The sequence below is a fragment of the Poecilia reticulata genome, chromosome 1 (genome assembly GCF_904066995.2).
Source record: "Poecilia reticulata chromosome 1, P_reticulata-male-v2, whole genome shotgun sequence".
NCBI lineage: Eukaryota > Metazoa > Chordata > Actinopteri > Cyprinodontiformes > Poeciliidae > Poecilia > Poecilia reticulata.
In genome coordinates, this window is record NC_088830.1 from 25,561,815 (window position 1) to 25,587,475 (window position 25,661).

The 25,661-nt window shown below is 38.4% G+C and overlaps 2 protein-coding genes across 4 annotated transcripts in view; both read left to right on the top strand.

The window, feature by feature from the left end:
• pkn1a (protein kinase N1a) overlaps positions 1–3,877 on the top strand; it is a 61,278-nt gene extending 57,401 nt beyond the window's left edge. For both annotated transcript variants that reach the window (XM_008414254.3, XM_008414244.3), the window contains exons 22-23: positions 956–1,036; positions 2,102–3,877. In XM_008414254.3, the coding sequence (XP_008412476.2) occupies positions 956–1,036; positions 2,102–2,305 (285 nt within the window). In that variant the 3' untranslated portion in view covers positions 2,306–3,877. The remainder of the gene's footprint in view (positions 1–955; positions 1,037–2,101) is intronic.
• Positions 3,878–4,716: 839 nt separating this feature from the next.
• map2k7 (mitogen-activated protein kinase kinase 7) lies at positions 4,717–25,131 on the top strand. Of its 2 annotated transcripts, XM_008414223.3 has the most exons (12): positions 4,717–4,921; positions 9,106–9,153; positions 12,361–12,505; positions 12,969–13,035; positions 13,446–13,559; positions 15,120–15,239; positions 15,336–15,443; positions 15,514–15,693; positions 16,520–16,600; positions 17,376–17,518; positions 17,859–17,904; positions 18,633–25,131. In XM_008414223.3, the coding sequence occupies exons 1-12, from the start codon at positions 4,798–4,800 to the stop codon at positions 18,774–18,776; spliced, it is 1,320 nt and encodes a 439-aa protein (XP_008412445.1). In that variant the 5' UTR covers positions 4,717–4,797; the 3' UTR covers positions 18,777–25,131. The 2 variants fall into 2 exon arrangements, with proteins under 2 accessions (XP_008412445.1, XP_008412453.1); XM_008414231.3 differs by lacking the exon at positions 9,106–9,153 and having other exon boundaries at positions 4,718–4,921.
• The last annotated feature ends 530 nt before the right edge of the window (positions 25,132–25,661 follow it).

Consider the following 25,661-nt stretch of genomic DNA (forward strand, 5'->3'; position numbering starts at 1 on the left):
CAATTGTAAAGTTGAAGGGCAATATGTGGTTTCCAAAATCCTGTAAAAGTCTAATCTCAGGTTCAGTATTTTTCACTATAAAAGCCTGTTTTCCTATGCAATGAAAAACTTACTGTCTGCAGGAATGCTACTTTATAAAATAGGCAAAAAGTAAAAAATATAAAATTATCTTCTCGATATAGTAAAATATTATCTCCAAGTATCAATAGCAAAATCATAAATATATATATAAATTGATAGACTAATTATTGCAATTAAAATATATATAATACAAAAAAGCATGGTATATTGCAATTTCTTTTCTTTTTTTTTTTGCAAAAATGGTTTTAAAAAAGGGGCTTAAGTGACTTACTTTAACGTTTACTACACTGCTGTCTCAGCCCTGATGCCATCTTACAGTTGGTGATCAATTTGGTGAGTAATAAAAATCTAGAAATTTAAGTTCTTTAAAAATCAAAGTATTTGTGTCCAACCTGCTTGGGGTTTTTTCTGAGGTGTTTTTCTTCTATTTGTCGATTTTAACAGGGGCTTAAAGGAAAATATCACAACATTTCCTGCAGATATTTGTAAAATAGCACCACAGAATCAGTGATTTTGATTGCAAAAAAAATCACAACAGTCTCTAAATCCTGTAGGAGCCGACTGTTTCTGAAGGCAGTAAGTTGCTTTGGGGTGGGTAAAGGGGTCTGCATAAAATATTCAAGTGCATTAGCTGCAAACGACTTGGAAATTTACACATAAATGCACTTTGAAACATATTTTTGAACGAACAGCAAATATATCAACCCTTAGTAATTCTGCACTACTTTACTTTGTGTTGCCCTGTTTCATAGAATCCCAATAAAATGCGTTAAAAGTTTCTAGTTGCCGCATGACAACATATGTAAGCTACATGGATTAGATTAGCACAGCTGATTAGGGGAATGAACTCCTGGTAATTGGTGTTTGTGTGCAGCTGTTGAGGAGGAATCCAGAAAGAAGGCTGGGATCAGGAGAGAAGGATGCAGAGGAGGTGAAGAAGCAGCCGTTTTTCAGAGTGAGTACGATCGAGGCCAGTTTTACTCGCTTCTCTCAACAATTAAAATAAAAACAAGGTTCTTGTCCTTGAGTTCCTTGAAAATGCTTGATCTCTGTATAAAGTCCTTGAAAGTACTTGATATTCAAACTGTACAGTTTCCTAATGAAGTGCAATCTGTTTTCACATTATTTACATGTTGATACACTTAAAAAAGACAAATTTTTCCTCACTGTCTGAAGTTAAATTAGACGAAGCTTTTCTTGTTTTAGATCAGTTGGAATTACCAAAATAATTTTAATTTATTAAATGCTAGAAAACTTACCAATAACATTTGTAGAGTTTTGTGTAACTTTCTTTGTCTATTATATTTAATTTAAGCAGGACGGTAATTTACCTTAACATGATTGGTTTGGATTGTTTCAATGTAATGAATTTTTATTGGTCCTGGTCTCTGTTGCTTATTGATCTGTGATTTTATACGTTTAACAATATTACTAAAATTGGAGGATTTTTTTGCTAAATGAGTGGTTTTTGTTGTGCTCTGACCTGTCAGGTGTGTAAGGTGTGTCAGAGACACTTCAAAACATAATTTTTTTAATATTTTAGTTTATTTTATCCCTGCTGTCTAATGTAGAATACTGTCCCAAGACATTAATATTAGTAACAAATTTTGCCGCATAACAGTGGATTGAAACTGTCTTTTTAAAATTAATTAGTATTGTCTCTATCTCCAAACTGGTGCTGCCAAAGTTTGAAAACTTACCTTAAAAATGGTTGAAAAGTTCTCAAATTTTACGGTGGGATACACCGACCCACTTTTTTCACTTTTGGTAATGATGCAGATACCTTAGCTTTGGTATCGGATCGATACTGATCCGATACAGAGAAACATCGTTGAATTAACTCTAAACATTTAGTTTTTAAAATATACTAATAGCTTCAGAAACTTGTCCAAATATGTAAAAACAACTCAGTTTTAACTTTATCATTCAGTGCAATCAGGAGTATTCACCTCCAGTCTGGCTTGTTTTTAAAAAGCAAAACAACCAAAAACGGATCGTTTCTGTGTTCTTGTCCGTCCAGAACGTGGACTGGGAGGCGCTGCTGCAGAGGAAGGTTCCCCCTCCCTTCGTCCCGTCTATTCGCAGCAAGGAAGACGTCAGCAACTTCGACGAGGAGTTCACCACGGAGCCTCCGGCGCTGACGCCGCCGCGCGAAGTGCGCTCACTCTCCCGCAGAGACCAGGAGAGCTTCAGAGACTTCGATTACGTCTCGGACCTCTGCTAATTTACCAAAACCGCAGGCCTCTGAGGAAGGAATGTTTGGTATTTTTAAAGGCTTCGTCGAAGATTCAGCCTCCCGCCGGACGATGCGAGCTCTCGTCTGCTATTAATTACACTGTGAATGAACGAAGAGACTGAGGAGAGTTTGGTGTATCTACTTTTTAAAGATTGTGATCTGACTAAATCAGAGCTAGGGCAGGTAGTTGTCGGGCTTAGACGCTCCTTCACAACAAAGAAACATAAACGTAAAACCCTTCATCCAGTCGGCGTACACCAGAGAGAAAACGCTGGCCTACGATTGGCTCGCGTACCGTCGACTGTTTAGGGTTTTTTCTGTGGCCTCTCAAACCAATGCCTTACATTTTTACTTCTGTGTGTTTTGTCATCCTTTGTAAACTGATTTAAAAAGTGTGCAGTGATGAAAGAAAACCAGAGAGTCTGTGCTCAAAATGTGGTAATTTATGGGGTATAAAGAAAACCACTGCTGTGGATTATTCTGATGTCCACAAACATCTTTTTAAAACTGTGCTGCTTTGATTTTATGTCTGTAATTTGCAAATAAGATGTATGTAATGCTTCATTTGTGCATTATTCAGCATCCAGCACATTTTTCTTTTTTTTTATTGCATACTTTGATCAGTAAATGTAATTTAAAAGTGTAGCAGAAAAACACTCAGAAGTCAGCATTAAAGCTATACTGCACACAGATTAGCAAAGGAAAACACTAAACTGTGATGTATCATGTTGTTGCATATTAACTACATGCTACCAGAGTGTCTTCAACACCAGGGGTGTCCAAAGTGTGGCTCAGGGGCCATTTATGGCCTTGGAACCATTTTGTATGGCCCTCTGAGTACGCAACAAATTTGACCCTCCACTGGCTAACTTTATACCATTTTTATAGCACAAGAACTTAATTCTTCACAAATTTGATTTGTCTTTAATTGAAAGTGTTGGACACAAGTATTTTTTCTTTTACTTGCCATATTTTCTTTTAATTTTAATTTCATTGTAAGTAGCTGTAAGTCAAAAAGTTCAGAAACTATCCACCATTTATTATGACAAAGTTGCCACTTTGTTTCAATAATGTTTAATTTGTTGATGAACATATAAAAATTTTTACTTATTTTGCGCTTCAAGTCAGAAAAACAATATGGCCCCTGAGTATTCTCAACTTTGGGATTCTAGCTGATGTTGCAAAAGTTTGGACACCCCTGTTTTACATAAAATAAGCCATTTCTTTCAGGAGCATTAAATCTTTAAGCTCAATGGTTGCACACTTGTTTTTTTCCCAGGATCGGATTAGTTGATATCAAAGTCATAAGGATAACAAACCTTTTCTTTGTGCAGCAGATGTCGCTGCTATACATTCTTCATAAATGGTCCCTTGAGAGTACAACAGAGGAATACTTGTTGCATTAACAACAATTGATCCCATTTTATATAAGACATTTAGAGTACAGGAGTAGTTTGTTTTGAAACTGTATGATTGTGTGGATTTTCCTTGTGTACAATGAAGAAGTACCATAAAACATATGAAATGACATCTTTTATAAAGAAATCCTGCAGTGAACAACATGTCTGTTTATTGTTATTTCACTTTTACTTTTAATATTTAAATGTCTTTATTGAGAGTAAAAGCTGAACCAAACTGAAATTCATGTTTGTATGATGCTCAACGCTGAGGAATATATAAGGCAAAACATTTACAGCAATAACACACAACCCAGAAATAATCAGAACACAAACACAATATCATTAAATATTTCACAGTAAGGATATAAATATTTTGTCCTGGATGTCTCCATAGGTTAGTGGTAAGCACTGCTTATCCGTCTCATTTGATTCTTCAGCACCTCTTTAAATCTAAATGGAGTATAGCTAGAAAGCCGTCGTGAGAGATGTTGGAGTTGGGGATATAATCCATATTTATTGTCATTGATGGAAAAAGTGGTTTGAACTTCCTCCTCGCTCTGCTCTTCATCCAGGAATCCTTTTCAAGCTCCTTTAAGATTTGGGGTCGTAGTTCAGGTATCATTTGAGCTTTTGACATGCTAATCAGTTGCGCTCAGGTGCAAAAAATTGTATATCTATACCATGTTGCCAAGGTTATGCGTCATAACTACCCAAAAGTAAAAATGTAAGAGCAAAAATCATTGCAGATATACAATGTCCAACACGAGAGGGAATAATTGATCAAACATGCAAAGCCTAAACAAAAATTTAACTACCTACTTAGTCCAACATACTTCCACCATGAGCAGCGTAATTCTAGAGTAATAATGTGATACGTTAAATGTTAAATGTGGTTAGTTAGAATACTATTTAAAATGTAAGTTTTTACTAAGAAGAATTACATTTTAAATGCTTAAGTACATTAGAGACAACCCTGGGCTATTAAATGTATAATCGGTTTGCCATACACCCTGACTGACTGCCTACCAGGGAGGGAGTCGCGAGCTCTGCGGGCAGCTACATGGTGCTGAATTTTTCAAGATGTCGTCGCTGGAACAGAGGTTGTCGCGAATCGAAGAGAAGCTAAAGCAAGAAAATGAAGAAGCTCGGCGGAGAATTGACCTCAACATCGACATGAGTCCGCAGCGGCCACGTCCGAGGCCTAGTGAGTGTCTACCGAAGCGGGTCCGGGGTGTTAGTAACGGTTAGAATCGCATCAGGAAAGACCCGAGAGGCGGAGAGAAGAAGCGGAGGGTGTTCTGCTGCTCCTAGCAGTTAGCTGCGTTGCTAACAGGCTAGCTACGTAAACAAACACTCACCCACCTTGGTTGTCATGTCAAATAGTTAACATAACGACTAGGACAGTTGGCAGTATAGCTAACGTAGAGCCGAGCTTAAAACCTAAAACATGATCGCGTCAGTTCTTCCTGACATTCTTGTTGCTGAATCAATTTAATACTAGTTCTGTCAAACATGCTAGGTTAGCAGGCTACACAGTTTGTGACAGGCCCAACGTCAATATGAAAAGTTTGTCATTTTCCCTTTATTATTGTGAGGCTAAAGCCGTGTCATTTATTCCTAATGGATGTTTCTGTTAGTATGTTATGCAAGCGGCATATTTGGTTGAGGCTTCGTGTTTATGCCAGTTCCTGGTAGGATTTCTGATCCTTGACCACAGAGACGGTAATTAGTTGAAGCCACCGCAGGTTAGCTAACGTCGGTTACTGGTTGAGCAGTGGTATTAAGCTCGAATTAAACGGGGAAAGACTTACCTTTGTTGTAGATAAGGGGGCATTATGTCTTTAGATCAAGGTATGAAATATCAACGATTAGTTTTATTTATTATACACTGAACATTCCTCTCTGTTTTCTCACAGCGCTTCATTTTACCCCACATTTTATGTTAAAGCTTTGATCCATATTGTATTAAAATAATATCTTTCCTGAAAAATCTATAAATAAACACCCCATTGTGACAATATGGGAAATGGTTTTAGAGTTTTTTGCAAGTGTACTGAAAATAGAAAACCAAGAAATCACACTTAGTATGCACAACGTTTGCAAAGAAGCTCAAAATTGATCTGTTTCCACAGCTTAAATGGAGTGAGCCTGTGGTGAATTCAGTTGATAGGACTGGATTTGGAAAGGCATACGCCTGTCTATTTAAGGTCGTGCAGTTGACCTCTGAGACAGGACTGTCTTGAGGCTCAAATCTGGAACAATTTCTGCTGCTTTGAAGGTCCCAATGAGCTCAATGGCCTGATCAATTATTCAATTATTATTATTATCATTATTATTATTATTAAAGTTTTAAAGCTGTGAATACAGATGTAAATGTGATTTCTTGCTTTTCTATTTTTAATAAATTTGCTAAAAATAAATGAAAAAATCCACATGATCATAATGGTGTATTTATGTGCAGAATTGTGAGGAAAGATATTAATTTAATCCAATTTAAATGAGGCTGTAACATGACAAAACATAGAGAAAGTGGAGCGCTGTGAATACTTTCTGGATGCTTCGTATGTCTTGTTTCAAATGTTGTGCACAAATGAAATGGCCTGACTTGACAGGAGCTGCTCAAGTTGTAATTATGGACGTCTGAGGGGCGGAAACTCAACACAACACCCAGAATTGCTTAACAAAGAAATTTGCTGGTGTTAGACTTTGCTAAAGCAACTAAACAAACTTTGTAGATGCAAAATAAGAGTAGAAAAAGAAACAACTATTTTAAAAAAATGTAAGTGCACTCCATAGGCTGCAAGTTATTCCTGTGGATTGTAAAATGATAAATTTCCTTGTTAGAATGCTTTCTTTAAAAACTTGACAACCTGCATTGTGTAAATTTACATAAATGACTTAATGTAAATTAAGTCATTTTCTTTGTAATCAAATAGTCTGGAAGAAATGTAAGTGCACTCCATAGGCTGCAAGTTATTCCTGTGGATTGTAAAATGATAAATTTCCTTGTTAGAATGCTTTCTTTAAAAACTTGACAACCTGCATTGTGTAAATTTACATAAATGACTTAATGTAAATTAAGTCATTTTCTTTGTAATCAAATAGTCTGGAAGATTATTTATTTATTTTTTTAAGTTTTATTGGCTCCAGTGGCCTTTATTTGATAGTTAATTGACAGGAAAGTGGGTATTGAGAGATGGGGAGAACATGCGGCAAAGGTCAACAGGCTGGGAATCGAACCGGCGACGGCCACGTCGAGGACTAAGGCCTCCATATGTGGGTTGTGCTTAACCCCTGCGCCACCACAGCACACCCTGGAAGATTAATTTTGACTAAAAATACTAGATTGCAATCGTAAAGTATAAATGTATCATATTGTCTTATTTTTATTTAAAACAGAGAAGACGTGACTATTAATTCTACGGCTAAAATATAACTTAGTAATTGTTGGCATTTTAATTGTGGCAGCACAAATGAATCTTCATACAGCGTGTGCAATTTTCATATCACAAATCACTGCTTGAAGTCCAATGATTGATGCTAATATGTTCAGTGGCTAAAAAGGGCAAAAGGTCACAGAAAGATGGATGCACAGATGAGAAATGGAGGAAAGAAGAAAATGATATGAATTTATCGCATCTGATGTCATAATCGCAATATTTACAGACATCATTGCCATCGTATGAATTCCTAAAAACATGTAGCCCTAGTTTTTATGTGTTTTTATTATTATTATTATTTTCTTACGTAAAGAAAAACTACAGAATAATCGATTGCTAATTTGAAAAAATGACGCTGCTTTTTACAGAAGTCCAACTGAGATTTCCTGATGGTGGTTTTTACTCAGGCTGCAGTCAAGTGTTTACCAGACACTCGTAACTCATAGTTTTAAAATAGTTATTTTCAATCAGAGGAACTAGATTCCTCACCGAAAATATTACATCTAGTGTGTAGATGACTTCTTTCAGCCAACTGACCAGAAGTGTACAGGAGCATGTGGGGGAGGGGCTAGCGCTACGTCGCTCTATGGGTGGAGAAACAGCAGAGTTTTGGTTTGTGTAACACTGAAACTGGGTGATTTGGACAAAAATAGATTGTTTTTGTTCAATACAATCTGAAATAAACAAACGAGTTGCTGAGATAACATCAGTTTGAGAAAAAAAACTAAACACAACACAAGCAAACTAAAAAAAAAGCTCTTTAATTAGCAAAATATTCTACAGAAGACATTTGCGGTGCTGTTTCAGTAAAACCGTAAAATATTCTAAATGACGTTAAACAACCCACATACTGTCTGAAAGGCCGTTTCTATCATCTTTTATTGACTTTGAAGCCTCTTCATCATCGTTATTGTCATTTTCTGTTCCTTGCTAAAATATTTGAATCTTGCCGGTCACTGTGTGAATGTGGTGCCGTCTGTCAGAGCAGAAGAGAAGCCAACAAGCAAACAATCTGACTGAATGAAAGCTTATCCTGCTGCTGCAGACCTCTAGCTCTAGTCCAAACATCAGAAATACAACAGTCGGCTCCAGATAAGTCAAATCAGGGTGACTCTCGCCTAACTGTGGCCATGGACAAAGTTACTTCTTATCAAAACAGAACAGTTTTTACATTAGAAACCTTGATTTTTAACTTGCCGACTTTTCTGGCCGATTGCTGATTACCAATCTTTTAATAAACTTAACCTGCCGACTCCGATTTTAGCCGATTTTTAACCTACACCATTTTTTTTTTTGGTCTGAAATGTTGCTTAATATCGCAAGAAAGTTGTTGAGTTGACAACAGTAACTATTGTTAATTGTAAACGTGCAGACATAACTTGGTGGGCGGGTCTGTCAGTCAAACTTTTCTCACTAGAGAGTAAAAGAGGACAGTGGTCGATTCTTAGACGTTTGCCAAGCTAGATAAGATCGGTGGATAAGATCGGCTTCACATGTAAAAATCGGCTGATCAACGATCTCCCAAAATTAAGGAAATCGGCGCCGATAAATCGGTGCGCCCCTATTTTTAGCCCAGTGATTTTTAACACGCAACACGTCGATGACCGGTTCTGCTTGCATCGGAGCGAGTCGTCAGTGCTGCAGACATGACGCTTTGTATTAAAATCCTGCTGTGATGCACCAACTCTGTGGTTCTACAGGCGAAAATATCTTCCAGACAAATAATAAAAAAAACACCTTTCCTTTTGGTTGTTGGTTAAAATAACCTGTTTAAGAGAATCCCTTGGCTTATTTTACTTTTTTGGTATTTTCCGGTATGGAAACCGTAAAGGGGTAGAAACCTTATTGTTGTGTTTTATGGCGGTGTGCATGTGGGGCACATGTGACTGTCTGAGCAGAACAGTGCAGTAACGTCCGTGTGTGTGTATATTTTCTTTCTTCTGTCTAGTCATCGTGATCCAGCTCAGTCCTGCTCCAGCCCCCTCCCAGCGTGCAGGTATCATTCAATCCATCGCTCCTTCTGCCACTGCACCCCGTCACATCTGTGCCCCCCGTTTCTGCTCTCATCCTCTGCACCCACATCCTCCTCTCTGCTCCATGTATCGTCTTTTATTGAGATAAAAACGTTTATAATAGATGAAAGGTTGGGATATTTCCTTATCTAGCATGTTCTGGTCAAGATTAGCGTTTACTAAAGGATGAAACAACTTTGCTGTAAAACCTTCAGCTTCCTGTTATCCACTGAAGTATAAATCCTCATTATGGTTACAGGAATAAACAGCCTTTCTGGAAGCTCTTGATTCTCCTGACATTCATCCTAATCATTTATTCTTCCCTTAATATCAGCTTCCGCACAAAAATATAATTTATTTTTAAAATTTGTCCCTTCAGTCTTTCATGATTGTGGGAAATTTACTCAAAATCAATATATTTGTTCATGCTAATGCATAATTATGAGTTTATTGCAAAGTTTTTAGCAAAAACTGCTAACTCTGACCTGCAGGTGGCAGTATTTATTACTTTTACTACACTGAAGTGTCAGTCTTTGATGTCTGATTAAAGTCTGATTAAGGCGATTTGCAAAAATTGAGCCATTTAAGTTTGTTAAAGAATAAAAATGTTTTTCACTCTGTCCGCTTGTTCATTTTCACGTCTTTGTTCCCGTTTTATATGTAGATTTTGGAAGAAATTTAAAGAGGAAAAATATAGCAAAATATATTAACTACATGCTGCTAGAGTGTCTTCTAAACTCTTACTTTACAAAATCTGTGATTTTGATTGGAAAATCATCAAACTAAGTGATTTAGACGGAATGATTAAGGCGGAAATGATTAATTTATTATTGAAATAATTATCCAAGTTAGTAATTGGTTAATCATTATAAAAAAAAAGCTCATAATGTCAAACTGTCCAAAAACTATATACAGTTTGCATATAAGATTAAAAATAAGAAAATTGTAAATATGTTCTTCCCAGAACAATTAGCTTCACCTGTTTCGAATTCTGTAAATACATTAAATAAAAATCTCCTATTAAGAGCCTTTTGCTATCAGTTATTATTTTAATTTAAAAATTAATCAACAGATTATTCCTACACTGATGAGTCAAAGAACTGAGATTCTCACATGTTGATGCTACAAGTATTTTTTAAGCTGCAGATGCATCTTTTGCATACACTATAGAAATGCTGTTGCATTTTACTTAATAAAATGTTTATTTTCATATTTTAAACAAAAAGAAGTCGTTTGCATTTTTTAGTGCAACTATAATGTGTAAAACGAGCTTAAGTGAGTAAATATAAAATCTGCAGAATATGCCAAATTCAATTAATCATCAGCATTATCGATTTACTAAAAATAATTGTTCGTTTCAGCCGTAGAAATAATTAAAATATGAAGCTACTGCCATCTCTCAGCACTTTAATCCTCCACCTTTCTGTTTTCACGGCCGGATAAATCGAGTTTGTGACACTAAACCTGGTAGCTCATCATTTACTCCTCCGGTAAACTCACCACATCCCCCGTCGTCTTTCCATCTCTCCTCCTCCTCCTCTGTGCGTGCGTGTGTGTGTGTGTGTGTGTGTGTGTGTGTGTGCCAGTGGCAGGGCAGTGTTGGTATGTGTCGTTGTGCGCGTGTGCAGGACGATTAACCCTTGTTTTGCTGGAGGCGGCAGAGAATCACGGTGCATGTGGCTTTTCTGCACGATGCGATGGAATGGGTTTCCTGTTTGACTCGATCTCTAATCCAGCATCCCCTCTGGTCCGTCTGCAGGAGTGTTGTGAAAACTCTGGCCTCCTTTCTCTCAGCGTTTTTCTTTCCGTGCCAACTGAAGACCCAGCTTCCTGTCCAAGTCTGACCCCACTGTCTGACTTCGAGCTTCGTCTCTGCCACGCCGTTTTGGCTGAATTTCTCCTCTCTCTCTCTCTCACACGTTGGATTGTTGGATGTCTGTTTTCCGTGTACTGGCACCCTCCGTTTCTTTTTGCAGTGGCACTGTATGAACTGGAGGCTGGGCAGCAGCGCCTCCTCTTCTCCCTGCTATGTCTGTCTCCCAAATCTGTCTGGAGTCGGTCAAACAGTGGGGATGCTAACTGCTAAAGACTGCCTGAATCTCCACACTAACTCCTCCTCCGTTTCACTAACTGGTTCTCTTCTTACAGGCTAATCCATCCAGGTGACAAAAGGATGCAGACGTCTTCTCTCCTCTGGGAGGAGCCGCAAACCTGTTATAAATTAGGAAAATAGGAGTTAAATGCCAAATCTGGAGTTCATCATATGTTAGGAAGCTGGTTGTGAATATTTACATTGAATTTTCATCTATGAATGGAGACTGAAATGTTTTTTTGAGGGGGGGTTTGTTTTGTTTTTTTGGCCATCAAATGGATAAAAGAATCGTTCAACTTTCTGTAAAAACAGCAGAATTTGCTTTCCAATGCAAATAATATTCTAACTACTGAAGTTTTTTTTTTTAATTCGCAACTTCAAAAAAAATGTCAAGGATTATTAGAATTTTACTGAATTTTATTTGAAAAGAATTTGTGCTACAACCACAAACCATCATGTCATTTTCCTTTTAAGTTTCAAATATGCACTTTATTATGTTCGTCTATCATTATTTCTATAAAATGTAAGAAATTTGTGGTTGAAACCTCACAAAACTTTAGTAGATATTACCTAATTATCCTCAGCAAAATTGCATAGAGTTTACACCTCAGTTGAAGATTGCATTTCTGTTCTTCAGCTGGATTTTATTCTTAAAATATCCAGAATTATGTTTAAAAAGAAAAGCTTTGATGAGAGTTGATCCCAGAACGCTTTCCTGCGTCTCGATTTATTTCTTTTTTTCCACGTGAGCAGCATTTTGAGGTTTTTCTGCGAGATGACATCCCTGTTTGTTTTTACACCGGGTCGGGACATCAGCTAAACAAAAACAAAGCTTTTGACTTTGTGGGTGTGGCCGTGAAAGAACTCCCTGACCAGGCCAAGGCCAGTTTCTCTGGTGGGTCTGGGGAACCGGCAGAAGAAGTTATAGCCAATCATATGTTCCTCATGTGAAGGAGGTAAAGAAAACTGCTTAGAAAAGCTCTTGAAGACAGAACATCTGCATCCCGGTCACCGACAGACGGTCCTAATTCACCAGAATAAGAATGTAACTGCGGTCGACGTGTCGCTCACTGATGTTCAATGTTGTACTTCAACCCAGCTCTCCAGCTGCCCCTGGTCAACGACGGAGGCAGCCGCTCGTCGTCCTCAGAGAGCTCGCCTCAGCACCACCCGTATCCCAGCCGCCCGCGACACATGCTCACCCTGCCCACGCCTCCCTACAGCCTGCAGAAGAGCCTGGAGAAGTATGTGTGATCTTTAAAGTGTTGTCATGTTCATTTATGGGAAGCTGTTGGTGTCGAATGTCTTAAATCATGAAGCATAAACATCTGTTGGGAAACGGGACGGGGAAACGAACCTTGCATCCGTTTATGGATGGGTACAATAGCAAATTTTTCTGGATGATAAATTGTTCCAGAAGTTGTGATAATGATAAATGATAATGTTGTTTTGAGACCATTTTCACGTAATATAATAGTAATAATGGCTTAATAATGCAAGAACACATTCTCAAGAATCAATAAAATTTAACACTGGAACTGGAAGACATTTTAAATAAACAGAACAACAAATAAAATTAATGTTGAAGTCTTTGTGAACACAATTTTGTTGAGACCAAAGCACCAAACTGAAAACATTTATCATCCAGGTTTTGGTAGAAAGAGGGAAAGAAAGAGATAAACAATAAATCATACTAATGGTTTTCAGTGTGGAGATTGACCAGAAACTGCAGGAGATTATGAGGCAGACGGGTTACCTGAAGATCGACGGACAGGTGAGATCACAACAGGGATCTCAGTCATAAAACGTCACGTAGGATCTAAACTAAAAGAGCCCAAAAACAATCCAGATTTGTTAAACCGAGCACACCAGGAGGTCATTTCTGCTTTATGAATCCCAGCTGCACCTCAGCATTTGCATTGTGTTTTTATGCCTCCTGATTTCACAAGAGGTGAATTCTTAGATGCTTCAGAAACAATCTTTTGTTTTGCTCATCATTATTTGCCGCCCTTTTAACAAAACAAATCAGTTAATTATATTCACACGGATTCTTGTTGAAAGGGAATTTGTTCGATTAAGAATCAGAAAACAGGAGACTGCATCGCTTTTGGTGCAGATTATTATTTCAGTTTTAATCATTTGCTATCTTGATATGAATGATCTGAAACGTTTGGACCTCCACAGCGGTATCCAGCAGAAGTAACGGACCTAATCAGTGAGGGAGAGATCGGCAGCGGGACGTGTGGACAGGTCTTCAAAGTCCGGTTCAAGAAGACGGGCCACGTCATCGCAGTCAAGGCAAGAAGAGCACTGAGTGTGTCTGAAGGAACAGCAGCGACCGTCTTCTCTGCTTCCTGTTCCTTAAGTTTTTTCAACTCCTTATTGATGTAAATAAGTAAAGTTTATTTATTCAGGACTGTTTCACAAGTCAAAAAACACAAAGTTCTTTACAGTGAAAACAAACGATAAATACAGAAGATAAAATCAGAAGATCATACAGCAAAAGATCAGCTAAAAGCTACTCTGAATAAATGAGTCTTTAACTGCTTCTTAAAAGAAAGTTAGAAGCTTATGAACATTTCTGGGCTGAAAACTATAATTTCTGATTAATCCTAAGGGAATGACGCTCCGGTGACGGACAGAATAAAGAACAACTCAAAGATGTTTTAGGTTTGGTTTGACTAAAGACGCCAAGACACAAAGGTGTTGCTTGTTTTCAGTCACCTGGTTTTCCGGGGCAATAATCAGGATCTTATCAGAGTTCAACTGCAGGTCGTTCGCACAGAGCCAATGTTTGATGCTTCTACAGCCGTTTATTAACGACGACACCTTTAATTTTTCAGCTGATTTAAAAGAACAGTAGAGCTGAAAATCATCAGCAAAGAAATAGTAATTTACAGAAAAAAGCGAGACTGAGCCCTGTGGTGCCCCACATGCCAGGCTCCCTGAGTCGGACATGATCTGGTTTCCAAGAACAAAAAAAGTTCTGCCATTGTTGTTTTTCCCTCAGTCACAGCTTCCTCTCTGTCACAGAAACCTGTTAGTCCTCTTATCGGATACTTTTCCCTGTTCAGAAACAAGATCTCAACAGTCTAAATGCAGATTGATAAACTAACATATGATAAGGTTTCTAATACTAGCCATAAATGGCCCATATGCTTTGCATACCAGGTCACTGAAGATCACCTTTGATTAACGGCAGAAGCAGCCATAATTCTCATGTTGCTAAACAGTCCTGGATTAGTGGTAATAAACTAAACGTTCGTCTGACTGCTAACAGAAGAGCTGATGTTTCACTCCTGAATTATTTGTCGTAGACTTCAAATATAAACCTGGAGCCAGACGCTTAGCTCTTACTCTTCCGAGTGTTTGTGTTAGCAAACTGTCCCGACGCTTAAATCAATGCAGAAATACAGAAACGATCTAGAACCAAAACAAATGATGCAGCCTGTTGAGACGTGTAGAAACGCATCAGGTTTTATTAAATTAAAATGTTGAGCTTAAAGCTTTGCTTCATCGCTTGCAGTTAGAGAGAACTGGTTAAATGCTCCAGTTGGAGTGTTTTACAGGTCAAAAATGTCTTCACATATTTAAAATACATTTTTGTTTTATTACTTTATCCAAGCAGAAACTTCCTGCTAAGCTTCATTTTCTTTAACAGGCTGTACTGTAATTTTCTCAACTCAGCGTTCAGTTTCAAAACACTGTTGACCCCAAACAACATTCAGCAGCACATCAGCCAGCAGGAGCAGCTAAATCCTCTTTCATTTCGCTAAAACAGACCCAGCAGAGTCTGTTTTACCTTTATCTCAACCTTAATATCGATAAATATTAAGATTTGTACGTTTGTGTCGACAGCAAATGCGTCGTACGGGAAACAAGGATGAAAACAAGCGGATCCTCATGGACCTGGATGTGGTGCTGAAGAGTCACGACTGCCCTTACATCATTCAGTGCTACGGCGCCATAGTTACCAACGTGAGTAACTCTGAAGTGCCTCCCAGTGTCGGGGCTGATGCGTTTGTGTTGATTTTAGCTGCTAAATATTAGGTGTGTGTGTGTTTGCGTGTCCAGACGGATGTTTTCATCGCGATGGAGCTGATGGGAACCTGTGCAGAAAAGCTGAAAAAGAGAATCCAAGGCCCAATCCCGGAGCGAATCCTGGGAAAGATGACCGTTGCAGTAAGTCACAGGAACGCACTCTGACTTCCAACACGTTTCACTTTAACCAGCCGTCGTTTCTGTTCTGCAGATAGTGAAGGCGTTGTTGTATCTGAAGGAGAAGCACGGCGTCATCCACCGCGACGTCAAACCGTCAAACATCCTGATCGACGCCAAGGGTCAGATCAAACTGTGCGACTTCGGCATCAGCGGTCGCCTCGTGGATTCAAAGGCGAAGACTCGCAGTGCCGGCTGTGCTGCCTACATGGCGGTGAGAAAACACCCCGTCAGGAAGCTAAACTCTTCCTAAAACATTCATTTGTCTTCCATTTGGTCTCTCTGTAGTGCCATGAATGTCTAGGGCTTTAGCTAATTATTAGTTTAGTTATTGATTAATTGGATAAAAAAAAGTCAGCATGTTCTGCAAATTTTATTTTTAAATCTAACATTTAACAATTCAAATAATTAAATTCCATTTTAAATACAAAAATAAACATTTATTGACTAAAATTGATGCATTTTCAGCAAAAAAAATACGTTTAACATCAACATGGAGAATCTCTGCCTTTTTGCTTGACTTGGCATTAATGACTGATATGTTGAATAATTTTTTAATCAATAATTGGATAGCAAAAGGTGCTTAATAAGAGATTTGTGCTTACAGAACCTGAATCACAGGAAGCTAAAACTGTCACCTTGTGAAAGTTTGAGTGAAACTATTTACAGACAAAGCTGTTATTTAATCTTAAATGCTAAATGTGTGTATATATTTCTTTGTACAGTTTTGGCTTATTTATTACTCTGAGTATTTTTTATCAAATGGCTTTTTTGTAGTGTTCAGTTAATAATTCATCAATTACTAAATTAGTGGATGATTATTTCAATAAATTTGTCACGATTAATTTCTTCAGCCCTATAATTTTCAGTTTTTATGTGATAAATTACATTGAAATAGACGGTGTGAAAAAGAGGAAGCAAATTATTGAACAGAAATTGAGTTACTAATTATTTTTATTAGAAATGCTTGTGTGCAGATGAAACATCCACAGATTTCCTGAACTGAGTTTTCCTGTTTTTCTTTTCCCTTTTTTTTGCAGCCTGAGAGAATAGACCCTCCAGACCCCACCAAACCTGATTATGATATTCGAGCAGACGTGTGGAGTCTCGGCATTTCTCTGGTAAACCGGTTGATTGTTATTATTTACAGTTTCTTTCTGTTTATCCTGTTTGTTTGTTTGCTTTTTTAGTATTCATGTTGGAGGCCTGGGTTGATGTCGGGTATCAAGGTGTGCCAGGGTTTACAAAAACTGCTTGTATGCTAATGTTAAAGTGACTTATTTCTCTGTATAGAGGAAAAACCAGAACAGTTACTGTGCTGCATTTTTTTAAGCAAAAAAATCATCAAAATATTGCATTTTTTAAATTATTATTATTATTATTATTAATCATTATTATTTGACTCTGTATTATTTGAAACTTCCTCAGCAATCCTAACTTACAGCAGCACAAAAAAAAGAGCTATGGGTCGCCTGTCTATGCTGAGAGAGAAAAACTATATATATATATATATATATATATATACAGACACATATAATCACAGGTTTGTGCATTAAAAGTTAACTTAAACTGGAGGAAACATGAAGGCACCAGATGTGTCTCAATAACCAAGATCTTAACTGCATCTTTAAAAAAAAAAAGTAGCACATGACACCATTTCATTTGGATAGTTGGATTGTTTTAAGCATTTGCAAGTTAATTTGTTAAACTGAGCTCTACCTGTGTAGTATAAATTTACGTGCGTAACGAAGATTGGCTCCACAAAAGTCTCGCCTTAAACCACATTCTTTGACTTTTAGTGAAATTAGTGCTGGGTGGATTCAACGTCTCAAACGCAGAAAGAGGAAGGAATGAATAGTGATATTTTTTATTTAAGACGTTGTTTGTTGTTTCCAGGTGGAGCTAGCCACTGGACAGTTTCCCTACAAGAACTGCAAGACGGACTTTGAGGTTTTGACCAAAGTGCTGCAGGAAGATCCTCCTGTGTTGCCTCTAAGCATGGGTTTCTCTCTCGACTTCCAGTCCTTTGTCAAAGACTGGTGAGTTTAGATCACCACACTCTGCCTCAAACAAACAATACTGATCATAAGTCCAGAACTTAAAACCTCTGAGTTGTACATCTCAGAGGTAAAATGGTTGAAATAAAAGCCACTTTTAGAAAATAGTTTCTGTCATTTGGAATTTCATTTTTATTTTTTTAGAAAAACAAACAAGGAAACAAATTATTATTGCAAAGCAAATCTGGATTTTAAAAAAAGTGAGGTTTATTTATAAGCCATATCACCCTCCTGCCCTATTCAAGGTGTTATCTTCTGAAAAATGTACATTTTTAGAAAAACATCCAATCATGTAAATATTTGTGCCTGTGTTTCCCCACAGCCTCACAAAGGATCACAGAAAAAGGCCAAAATACCATCAGCTGTTGGTAAGTTGCACTTTCTGTGAACTAGTGCAGAATTTGTGATTACTTAAAGAGAATCTGTTAAGAAAGATTCATATTGTGCATGTTTTTGTGCTTCCGTTTGGGTCTCAACTGCTTCTAAAAACAACCCAAGCTCTGATAAAAAAACAACAAGTTGTTTTTTGGAAATAAGTTAATGTTTTTTAGTGTCTGAAAAATTAACCGTTTCAAAAACTTCCCTATTGTTAAGTCACAAATCAGCTGATGCTGCTCCTCACCTAGCAACCCTGTCCGTTGCCTAGCAACCCAAGCAGAGCTCCAGCACTTTTGGTCAGTTGGTTTTACTGCTGTATGCTCAGTACAATGGCTGCTGGAAAAGAAAAGTATTTTACCACCCAGAAACCACTTCCTGTGTTCTTGTTGGCTGTGCAGGAGGCTCTTCTAATGCTTTTCAAAGATGTACAGTCGTGTAACTGGGCATCTGTTTGCAGCCATTTTCACATTCTGGTTTAAACTCTTGAGTTGGGGGCGCGGCCAGCAGGGATTGGATTTAAAGTGACAAGACGCCCTAAAACAACTTATTCTGGAAGGAGCTCAAATAGGCAGAGCTGTGCAGACTAAAATCTCATTATCCAAGAAGGATTTTCTGTAATGAACATGTTTTGTTAAGCGCTTAGATCTCGAATAACCTGCTAAAGGAATCACTTTTGAAGAACAACTGGTCACTCTCTTGTTTCTCCTCTTTGCCACAGGAGCACAGTTTCATCCGGCGCTACGAGGTTCTGGAGGTGGACGTGGCCGGCTGGTTTCAGGCGGTGATGGAGCGCACCGAGTCGCCTCGCAGCAGCCAGTGCTACAGCCATCAACACATGCTCCACTCGCTGCTCAGCAGGTAGCCTGACCCGGCCTCCGCTCGGCCCGAAAGCCGGACCGGACCAGCCGAGCTTCAGCTTCAGCCCAGGCTCGGTCTGATCTGGTCTCGCTGTTCGCATCGACGTCCAGCTCCAGAATCCATCCTGCCTGTCCACCAACCAGAGGACTCATGATGAACAGATGGAGTGATGGACAGAGGTGTGCTAATGGATGGATGGATAGCTTACTGTAATATTTAGTCATGTGTAAAATCTGGACTGGAGGAGGGATCAGATGCACACTTTAGCTAGCTTCGTTCACTCAGACAAGACGATCTCCTCTCATCACACGCACACAGTCTGTCTCCTGTACTTCCTCCAGGTTTTCATCCTTCTGCTTGTCGGTTTCCAGCATCGATCAATCAGCAGCGCAGTCACTACACACTGGAGCAAAACGTCTGCTGCGATAGCAAGGAGAGGAAAACTGTGCAATTCTGAACCTTCAGGTGTTTTTACTATCGTACGTTCTCAGGCGTAGATTCTCTGTATGAATGAACAAATATTTCATAACCACCTTCACACTACAGCGCTAACACCCACAGAAAGGGATTTTTGTTTTCTTCATATTTTTATGTTTGTAGTGACTCTGGGTGACATTAATTTATCCACAAAGTATAACAGAAGACAAGTTATTTTAATTAGAAACTGCATATTTGGAAAAACAAAAAAAGTTCCTAAAAAAATTAGTGTTGCATTGTAGGTTTTTAGACATGTTTGTCTCTTCTTGTTTTTGCGTTTATCGGAATGTTTTATGGCGAGTCTAAAAGGAAGAGAGGTTAGTCGGAAAGCAAATTGGTGGAGAGAAACTGGAAGATTTAAGAGAAGTTGGATCGAAAATGGAAAGTCAGGCCAGGAGTTGGCAGATGTTTTGTAGGCAGAGCGTCCTAGTCCAAACATCAGTCTGTTTGGCTACCTCTTCCTCTTTCTGTTCAGGCTGCCTCGGCAGCGTCGTTTCCAGACCAAAGGCTGCGTGTGGCTTGATGTTCAGGAAGGAGCAGAAAGCTTCAGGTGTGACGATTATGGCGTTTATCGAGCTTCTGGGAGAGACTGTCGACATAAAACCTTTGGTTTCACACACAAACTTTTACTAATTAACTCCATAAATGAGTTGAGTAATGAGAAATGTTTATTTTGAGCTAAAACTTGAATTTTAATTCTTTTTAGTTCTCAAAAAGAATTAAAATTCTGAATGAACAGCAGTCATGTTCATTTTTAAAATAAACCCCATTTGTGCTTCCTCTAACTTCATTCGTTTTAAACATAAATAATATCCGTAAATTTAAAAACGGGCGATTTTTAAACATGTTATCCAGGTTTCTAGCTGGTCAGTCGACATGAGAAAGATGACCGATTCGTTTCCAAAAGCTACTCGAAGTGTGTTTATGTTGACGTCTCTGACCCGGAGGATCGTTTGGATGAAAACAGATGTTGGTCCAGCAGAACCGATCAAAGCCCATCTGCCACGGCCAAAGCCTCGCAGACGGAGAGTCCAGCGTTTCACTCTCACCGAACCAAATCACAGCTAGACGCAGAGCCGAGGAGCGGCGGCGGCGGCAGACCGGAGGATGTTTAGTGTTGGCGAGACACAGGAATGTTGTTGAGAAAAGCAGAAAAGATGAGAGGAAATCAAAACGACGGGAATATGAGGAGAGAGACGAGGGCTGAGGTGAGAAGGAAGCTGGAGAGCGTGAAGAAAGTGTGACGACAAGATCGAGAAAAGTTGCAGGGAGGATGCAGATGAGACGGAGACTAGCTGGCTTCTGTAAGAGCTTTCCTGGTGTTGCACCAACTTACCAATTACGAGTTTAGTGTGTCGTTTACTGTTCTTTTCTGTCAAACTGCATTATTTATTGACGTGTTTTTACTGCTGCTACTTTTGATTGCTTTAGACGCTGCTGTCGCTTCTTTTCCCCAAAGTCCAAAAAAACTTTAATCGTTTGTTATTTTTCTTTTTTTAAAAAGCCAAATAAATAATCATGCAACGTCTGCATGTCTTACCAAATACAAAAACACCAAGTCTGAGGAGAGCAAAGTTAAGTGAGAGATGGCGAAAGGGAAGTGCTGGGAAAGAACTAACACACAACGTAAACGCACGCCTCACCTCAAACTAAGTAGGAAGTGTTCTTGAATAACCGCACCGCACTACAGCTCTGTACAGTGTACATACAGCGTCCAGTCCAGTCCATCCAGTCCTCCATCCATCCGTCCATCCCTCCGTCTGTCCACACCAAAGGCCACCGCAACTCAACTAACGTGCAAGAGCAAAGCTGTCACGACTGCGTTTGTGAGGAACATTTATAACGCCGAGCTGCGTGAACTCTGTAACTAGTGGGAAAGTGTGTGTGTGTGTGTGTGTGTGTGTGTGTGTGTGTGTGTGTGTGTGTGTGTGTGAGAGGGATGCTGTATGATAGCGGTGCTGTGTGTGTGTGTGTGCGCGCGCAGAGGGAGACTGGTGCATCGCCAGCAGGGGGCAGACACACTCAACCATCTGCTCAGGGAATCTGAACAGAACGAGAATCACGCAAAAACAAAACCTGAATAGGAAAATCGAAATGGATTTTATTAAGTAGCGGCAGCGACGTTGGTGTAGCAATATATTTACCTCACTGGGCAACATGCTGGGTTGATGAGAACAAGAAAAGGTTTTGGCAATATTTCTGGGAAACAAAGATTTCCCACAATATTAGCTTAAAAATCTAAAATTAGTTTTCAGTAACTTCTGTTCAGTGTAGAGAGTCAAACTCATTTTTATGTTCATTTTGTGACAGAAAATATTAATAAAACCTATTAACAAATTGTAAAACTATTAATAAACAACTAACTGCATTCTATAAGTACCTCTTAGAATTAAATAATATCAAACATCTATTCACATTGATGTAATTTGGCAGCATACAGATGAAATCTGCTTTGATTTGGTTTATATTTATGTGGCCCTTTGGAGCGCAGAGGGCGGGCAGCATTTGGCCCCCGGGCCTCGAGTTTGACACATGTGGCCTCAAATTTTAATCATGTTTTTTTTACTTTCTTAAAAAAATGTCAAATGACGGTAAATATTTTTCAAAAATGTGCTTGTATTTCAATCATCCCTTCTGGGAACTGACCCGAATTCAAAGTCTAACTAAAAAGCTACAAACATATAGTTTCTTGCGCTAGAATAATAAAAAGTGGAAACTCTTCTTTTGCATCATCACACAGTTTGAGTTTGTCATTCGAATCCATTTCCTCCGCTGTGATTTTAAATGACTTACCATGTAAACAAGCATATTTTTAACACGTGATTTTAATTAAGTTTTTTAAAATGAAAACGCTGCATTTGCGAAATTGTTTTTCCGAATGGAAACGCAGTTTGATTACAATTTTTCCCAAAATGCTGCACATATAAATACATAACCGCTCCCAAGTATAAGCTTCGATATCTGCGTTTCCATTCAATATATAATTACAGTTTGACAAATTGAAAATAAATTTCCTTAATGGAAACGTGACAATTTGGGGAAAAAAACTTGTTTCTGATTTAAAAAAAAAAAAGTTTTGCCGCTTTTTTTTTTTTAGCTGTATTATAATTAATTTATTTCAATTGCAAAATTGGAAATGAAAAAATTTTTATTACAGCATGAGTCGCATGATCAACATCCAGATGTTACTACTGGCGAAAACCACAAAGAAGACGACAGGAAGTGGTTGTAGGGTGTTGATTTTTAACGTCTTATGTGAATATGCTTATCCTCGTATGATTTTTATTCACGTTTTTTTTTTTCTTTTTACAGAAACACCCCAATTACAATTTTCTTTTGACATTAGCAGAAAACTAAAAAAGTTATGCTCACATTTGTAATGGAATCGCAGCTGCTGTTGGTTCTCTGCTGCCCCCTGTTGGTTATAAACCAGGACTGTTGCTGTTTTCAGACGTAGGAGACTCTTCAAGTCCAGAGTCGGTGGATTCAGTCTCCCGCTGCTGATTTTTATTTTTTTGTGTATATTCCAAACGCACACATGCACACACTCCATCGATGTTGCTGTGTGTTTTTTCTTTTCCCGCTCCTGATTGGACGACGGCCGATCCATCGTGAAATGTGATGCGACTGCGCGAGAAAGTAAGAATAAAGCTGATAATCTACGTTCACCAAATGTATAAAGCTATCCCATCCCACACAGCGACGCTTTATGTATATTAGCCTGCCAGGTGCGAGGAGTTCACCTGCCTTGGCACAGTGTGTGTGTGTGTGTGGGTGTGTGCGCGCGCGTGCTTTAAGTCCATCTGTAAGTAAACCAAATATCATTTTCACTATGCAGTCATTCAAACCATGTCGACTTGCTTCCTGTAAATACAGAGTCCCAGATGAACGGCGGCGGAGCAAGAGACGCGTTTTGAATGAGCTGACAGATATTTAAGGATTGTATGGGGGTGGGGGGGGGGACAGACCGGGGTTTGTAGTGTGGTGCGTTTGGGGTGGGTGGGACACATCAGTGCTGTAAAGTACATCAGTTGCTTGTTATCGTAACCGCTATAACTGCCATTGTTTTTGTTTTTCTGCTTGAGATTTCTTCTTCTTTTGTTTTTTGTTTTCAAGACAATGGCCGGTTGGGACGGGATGCACAAAACTTTATCCTTTATTTATGATTTTTACACTTACAGTATGTATTTGTTTTTCCTCTTTTTTTTTTGGTTTGTTTTGTATTTGAACATTGTTGTGTACTTTAGGAAAAGTCACACTTGTTTGCCTTTTTTTTTTGTCGTTTTCCTCCATGTTCTCTTGTCGGTTTACTGTTTGGCTTTGAACCCATCACTTGTTGATGAGCAGCAGGAGGAAGAGGAGGAACTGGAGCCTTCGTCAGCAGACGGTAGAAAAACAAATGTCTGGTCATCCTGTTTCTTTTTGTGTCATATTTTATTTCCCCTGGCTGTGAGCAGCGGAGACGGTGTGATGTTTGTCTACCAAATGTGTTTATTCAGAGGGATTAGCTTTTAATTTTGTCCTTTGATTTTATTATTCTGAATAATATAATTACAATTTTATTATTATTATTATCATTATTATTGTTATTCAGGGCAATGATGACACCAAATTGAACAATTAAGAGGCTGATCCCACACAGACTCATCTTTATATTTTTTATTAAGTGGCGAAGTGGATTGATGGCTTTTCTCATCATTCCACTATAATCTGCCCACTATTAGTATTTTTATTATTCTTATTATATTTTTTTTCCTTTGGTAATTAATTTTTATTGATTTATTTCTTGTATGGGTCATAAATTACATGCTGTTATTCTCCACCACCTCGTTTTTTTTCCCCCGGTTATTTTTGTCTGATGCTGTAGTTGAGAGCTTCTGGCGAATCGCCTGAGCTTTTTTATTATTTTTCTTTTTCTTTAATGCAGAGACTGTGGTGACCGATGTTGCACTTGTGATGGGTTTCTTATTGCATAAAGGAGAATATTTTCCTCATTTTCTTAACGTCGCAGCAGTTATTTTATCAATCATAAATCTGTGACACGACAAGAAAATGATTCGACAGTGTATTTTTCTCACTTATATTTATTTATTGGTCATTTTTGTGTTTGTTTTGGTTATGATTTTTTTTTGTATGGAGGGCAAACAGGACATGAAGAGGAGAGTAGACTCTTTTTGGCATTTAACTTTTTGTGTACAGAAAGCAGATTATTATTATTATTATATTGAACCTTCAAACTAACTTGCAGCCATTTTTTTAATTTATAAAGTCTCAGCAGAAAGCAGTACATTAAACTTGATGGTTTTCAGTTCACCAGGTGAACCGTTTTATAGTCCAACTCTAGCTTTACTAACATCTCCCAGTTGAAACCTGGGCGACTTTTAACCCGTTTGTCCTGAACGCCACTCCATCTGTATTTTTTGAATAGATATTTCAGCTGATGACTGCTACGATAGTGGACTGATTGCCTTGTGAAGCCCCCTTTTCCCCTGCAGTCGGCGGTAAACGCCCTCGTTAAAATATCTAAAGTTCGTTTCTTGGTCTCTGTAAAATCCTGTCTGTCTCTTGCATGACTTCTTCACTGGTTTGCAGGTTTGTTTTGGGATGCTGCTCCCCTCTGTTTAAGGGCCTCCTGTATGTAAAACACACCGTGGATATGTTGTCTTGACAGATCTATCAAATGACAAAGCTTTACTGCCCTTTTGTTTAACTTTTTTTTTTTTTTTGTGGCTGTTTTATCCTCCCTAACACTCTAGTCTCATTTCAGACAGAATAAATGCCATTATATTGTGAATACCTCAGGATTTTTTTTTTCTTCTTTTTTTTTTGAGAAAAATAACAAAACACTCAAAAATCAAATAAATAAAAACTCATAAAAAGCTTTTGTGTGGTTGTTTAATTTTGAAGTAAAAATCTATTTCTGACTTCTGTCTACTTCTTGTAATTCTAACTTTTGGACACAAGAGGGAGCACTTCTCCGTCTTTCTGTGAAGCTTCTTCTCTCTGACGGTGTTTTAAATCTAAACCTTCATCCATCCAGCTGTCTGCTTCTTCATTACACGCTTTCAGATCTAATCTGGCTTCTTAATGAATGCATCTGGATATAATCTGCTCCGGCTGCTAAACACCGTCATGCTTCTCTACCTGGAGCGTCTTTTCTGCTCCGCTCTTCTGATAAATGAGCCGCTGCTCCTTGCATGAGGTGACATGTAAAGAGCATGACCGGTTCTGCTTTTATTTGAAAACCTCCGCAACAAATCGTGCAGATTTGAACTTACCCGATTCACCTTTTGCTGAACTCGCATTATGAACAAATCACACTGAGGTGAGTTTGACTCGACAGGCTGAATATTTGATCCAAGGCGGTGAAAATCAACCGAAGAGATTTCATCTCTTTAAATTTCCCTGCAAA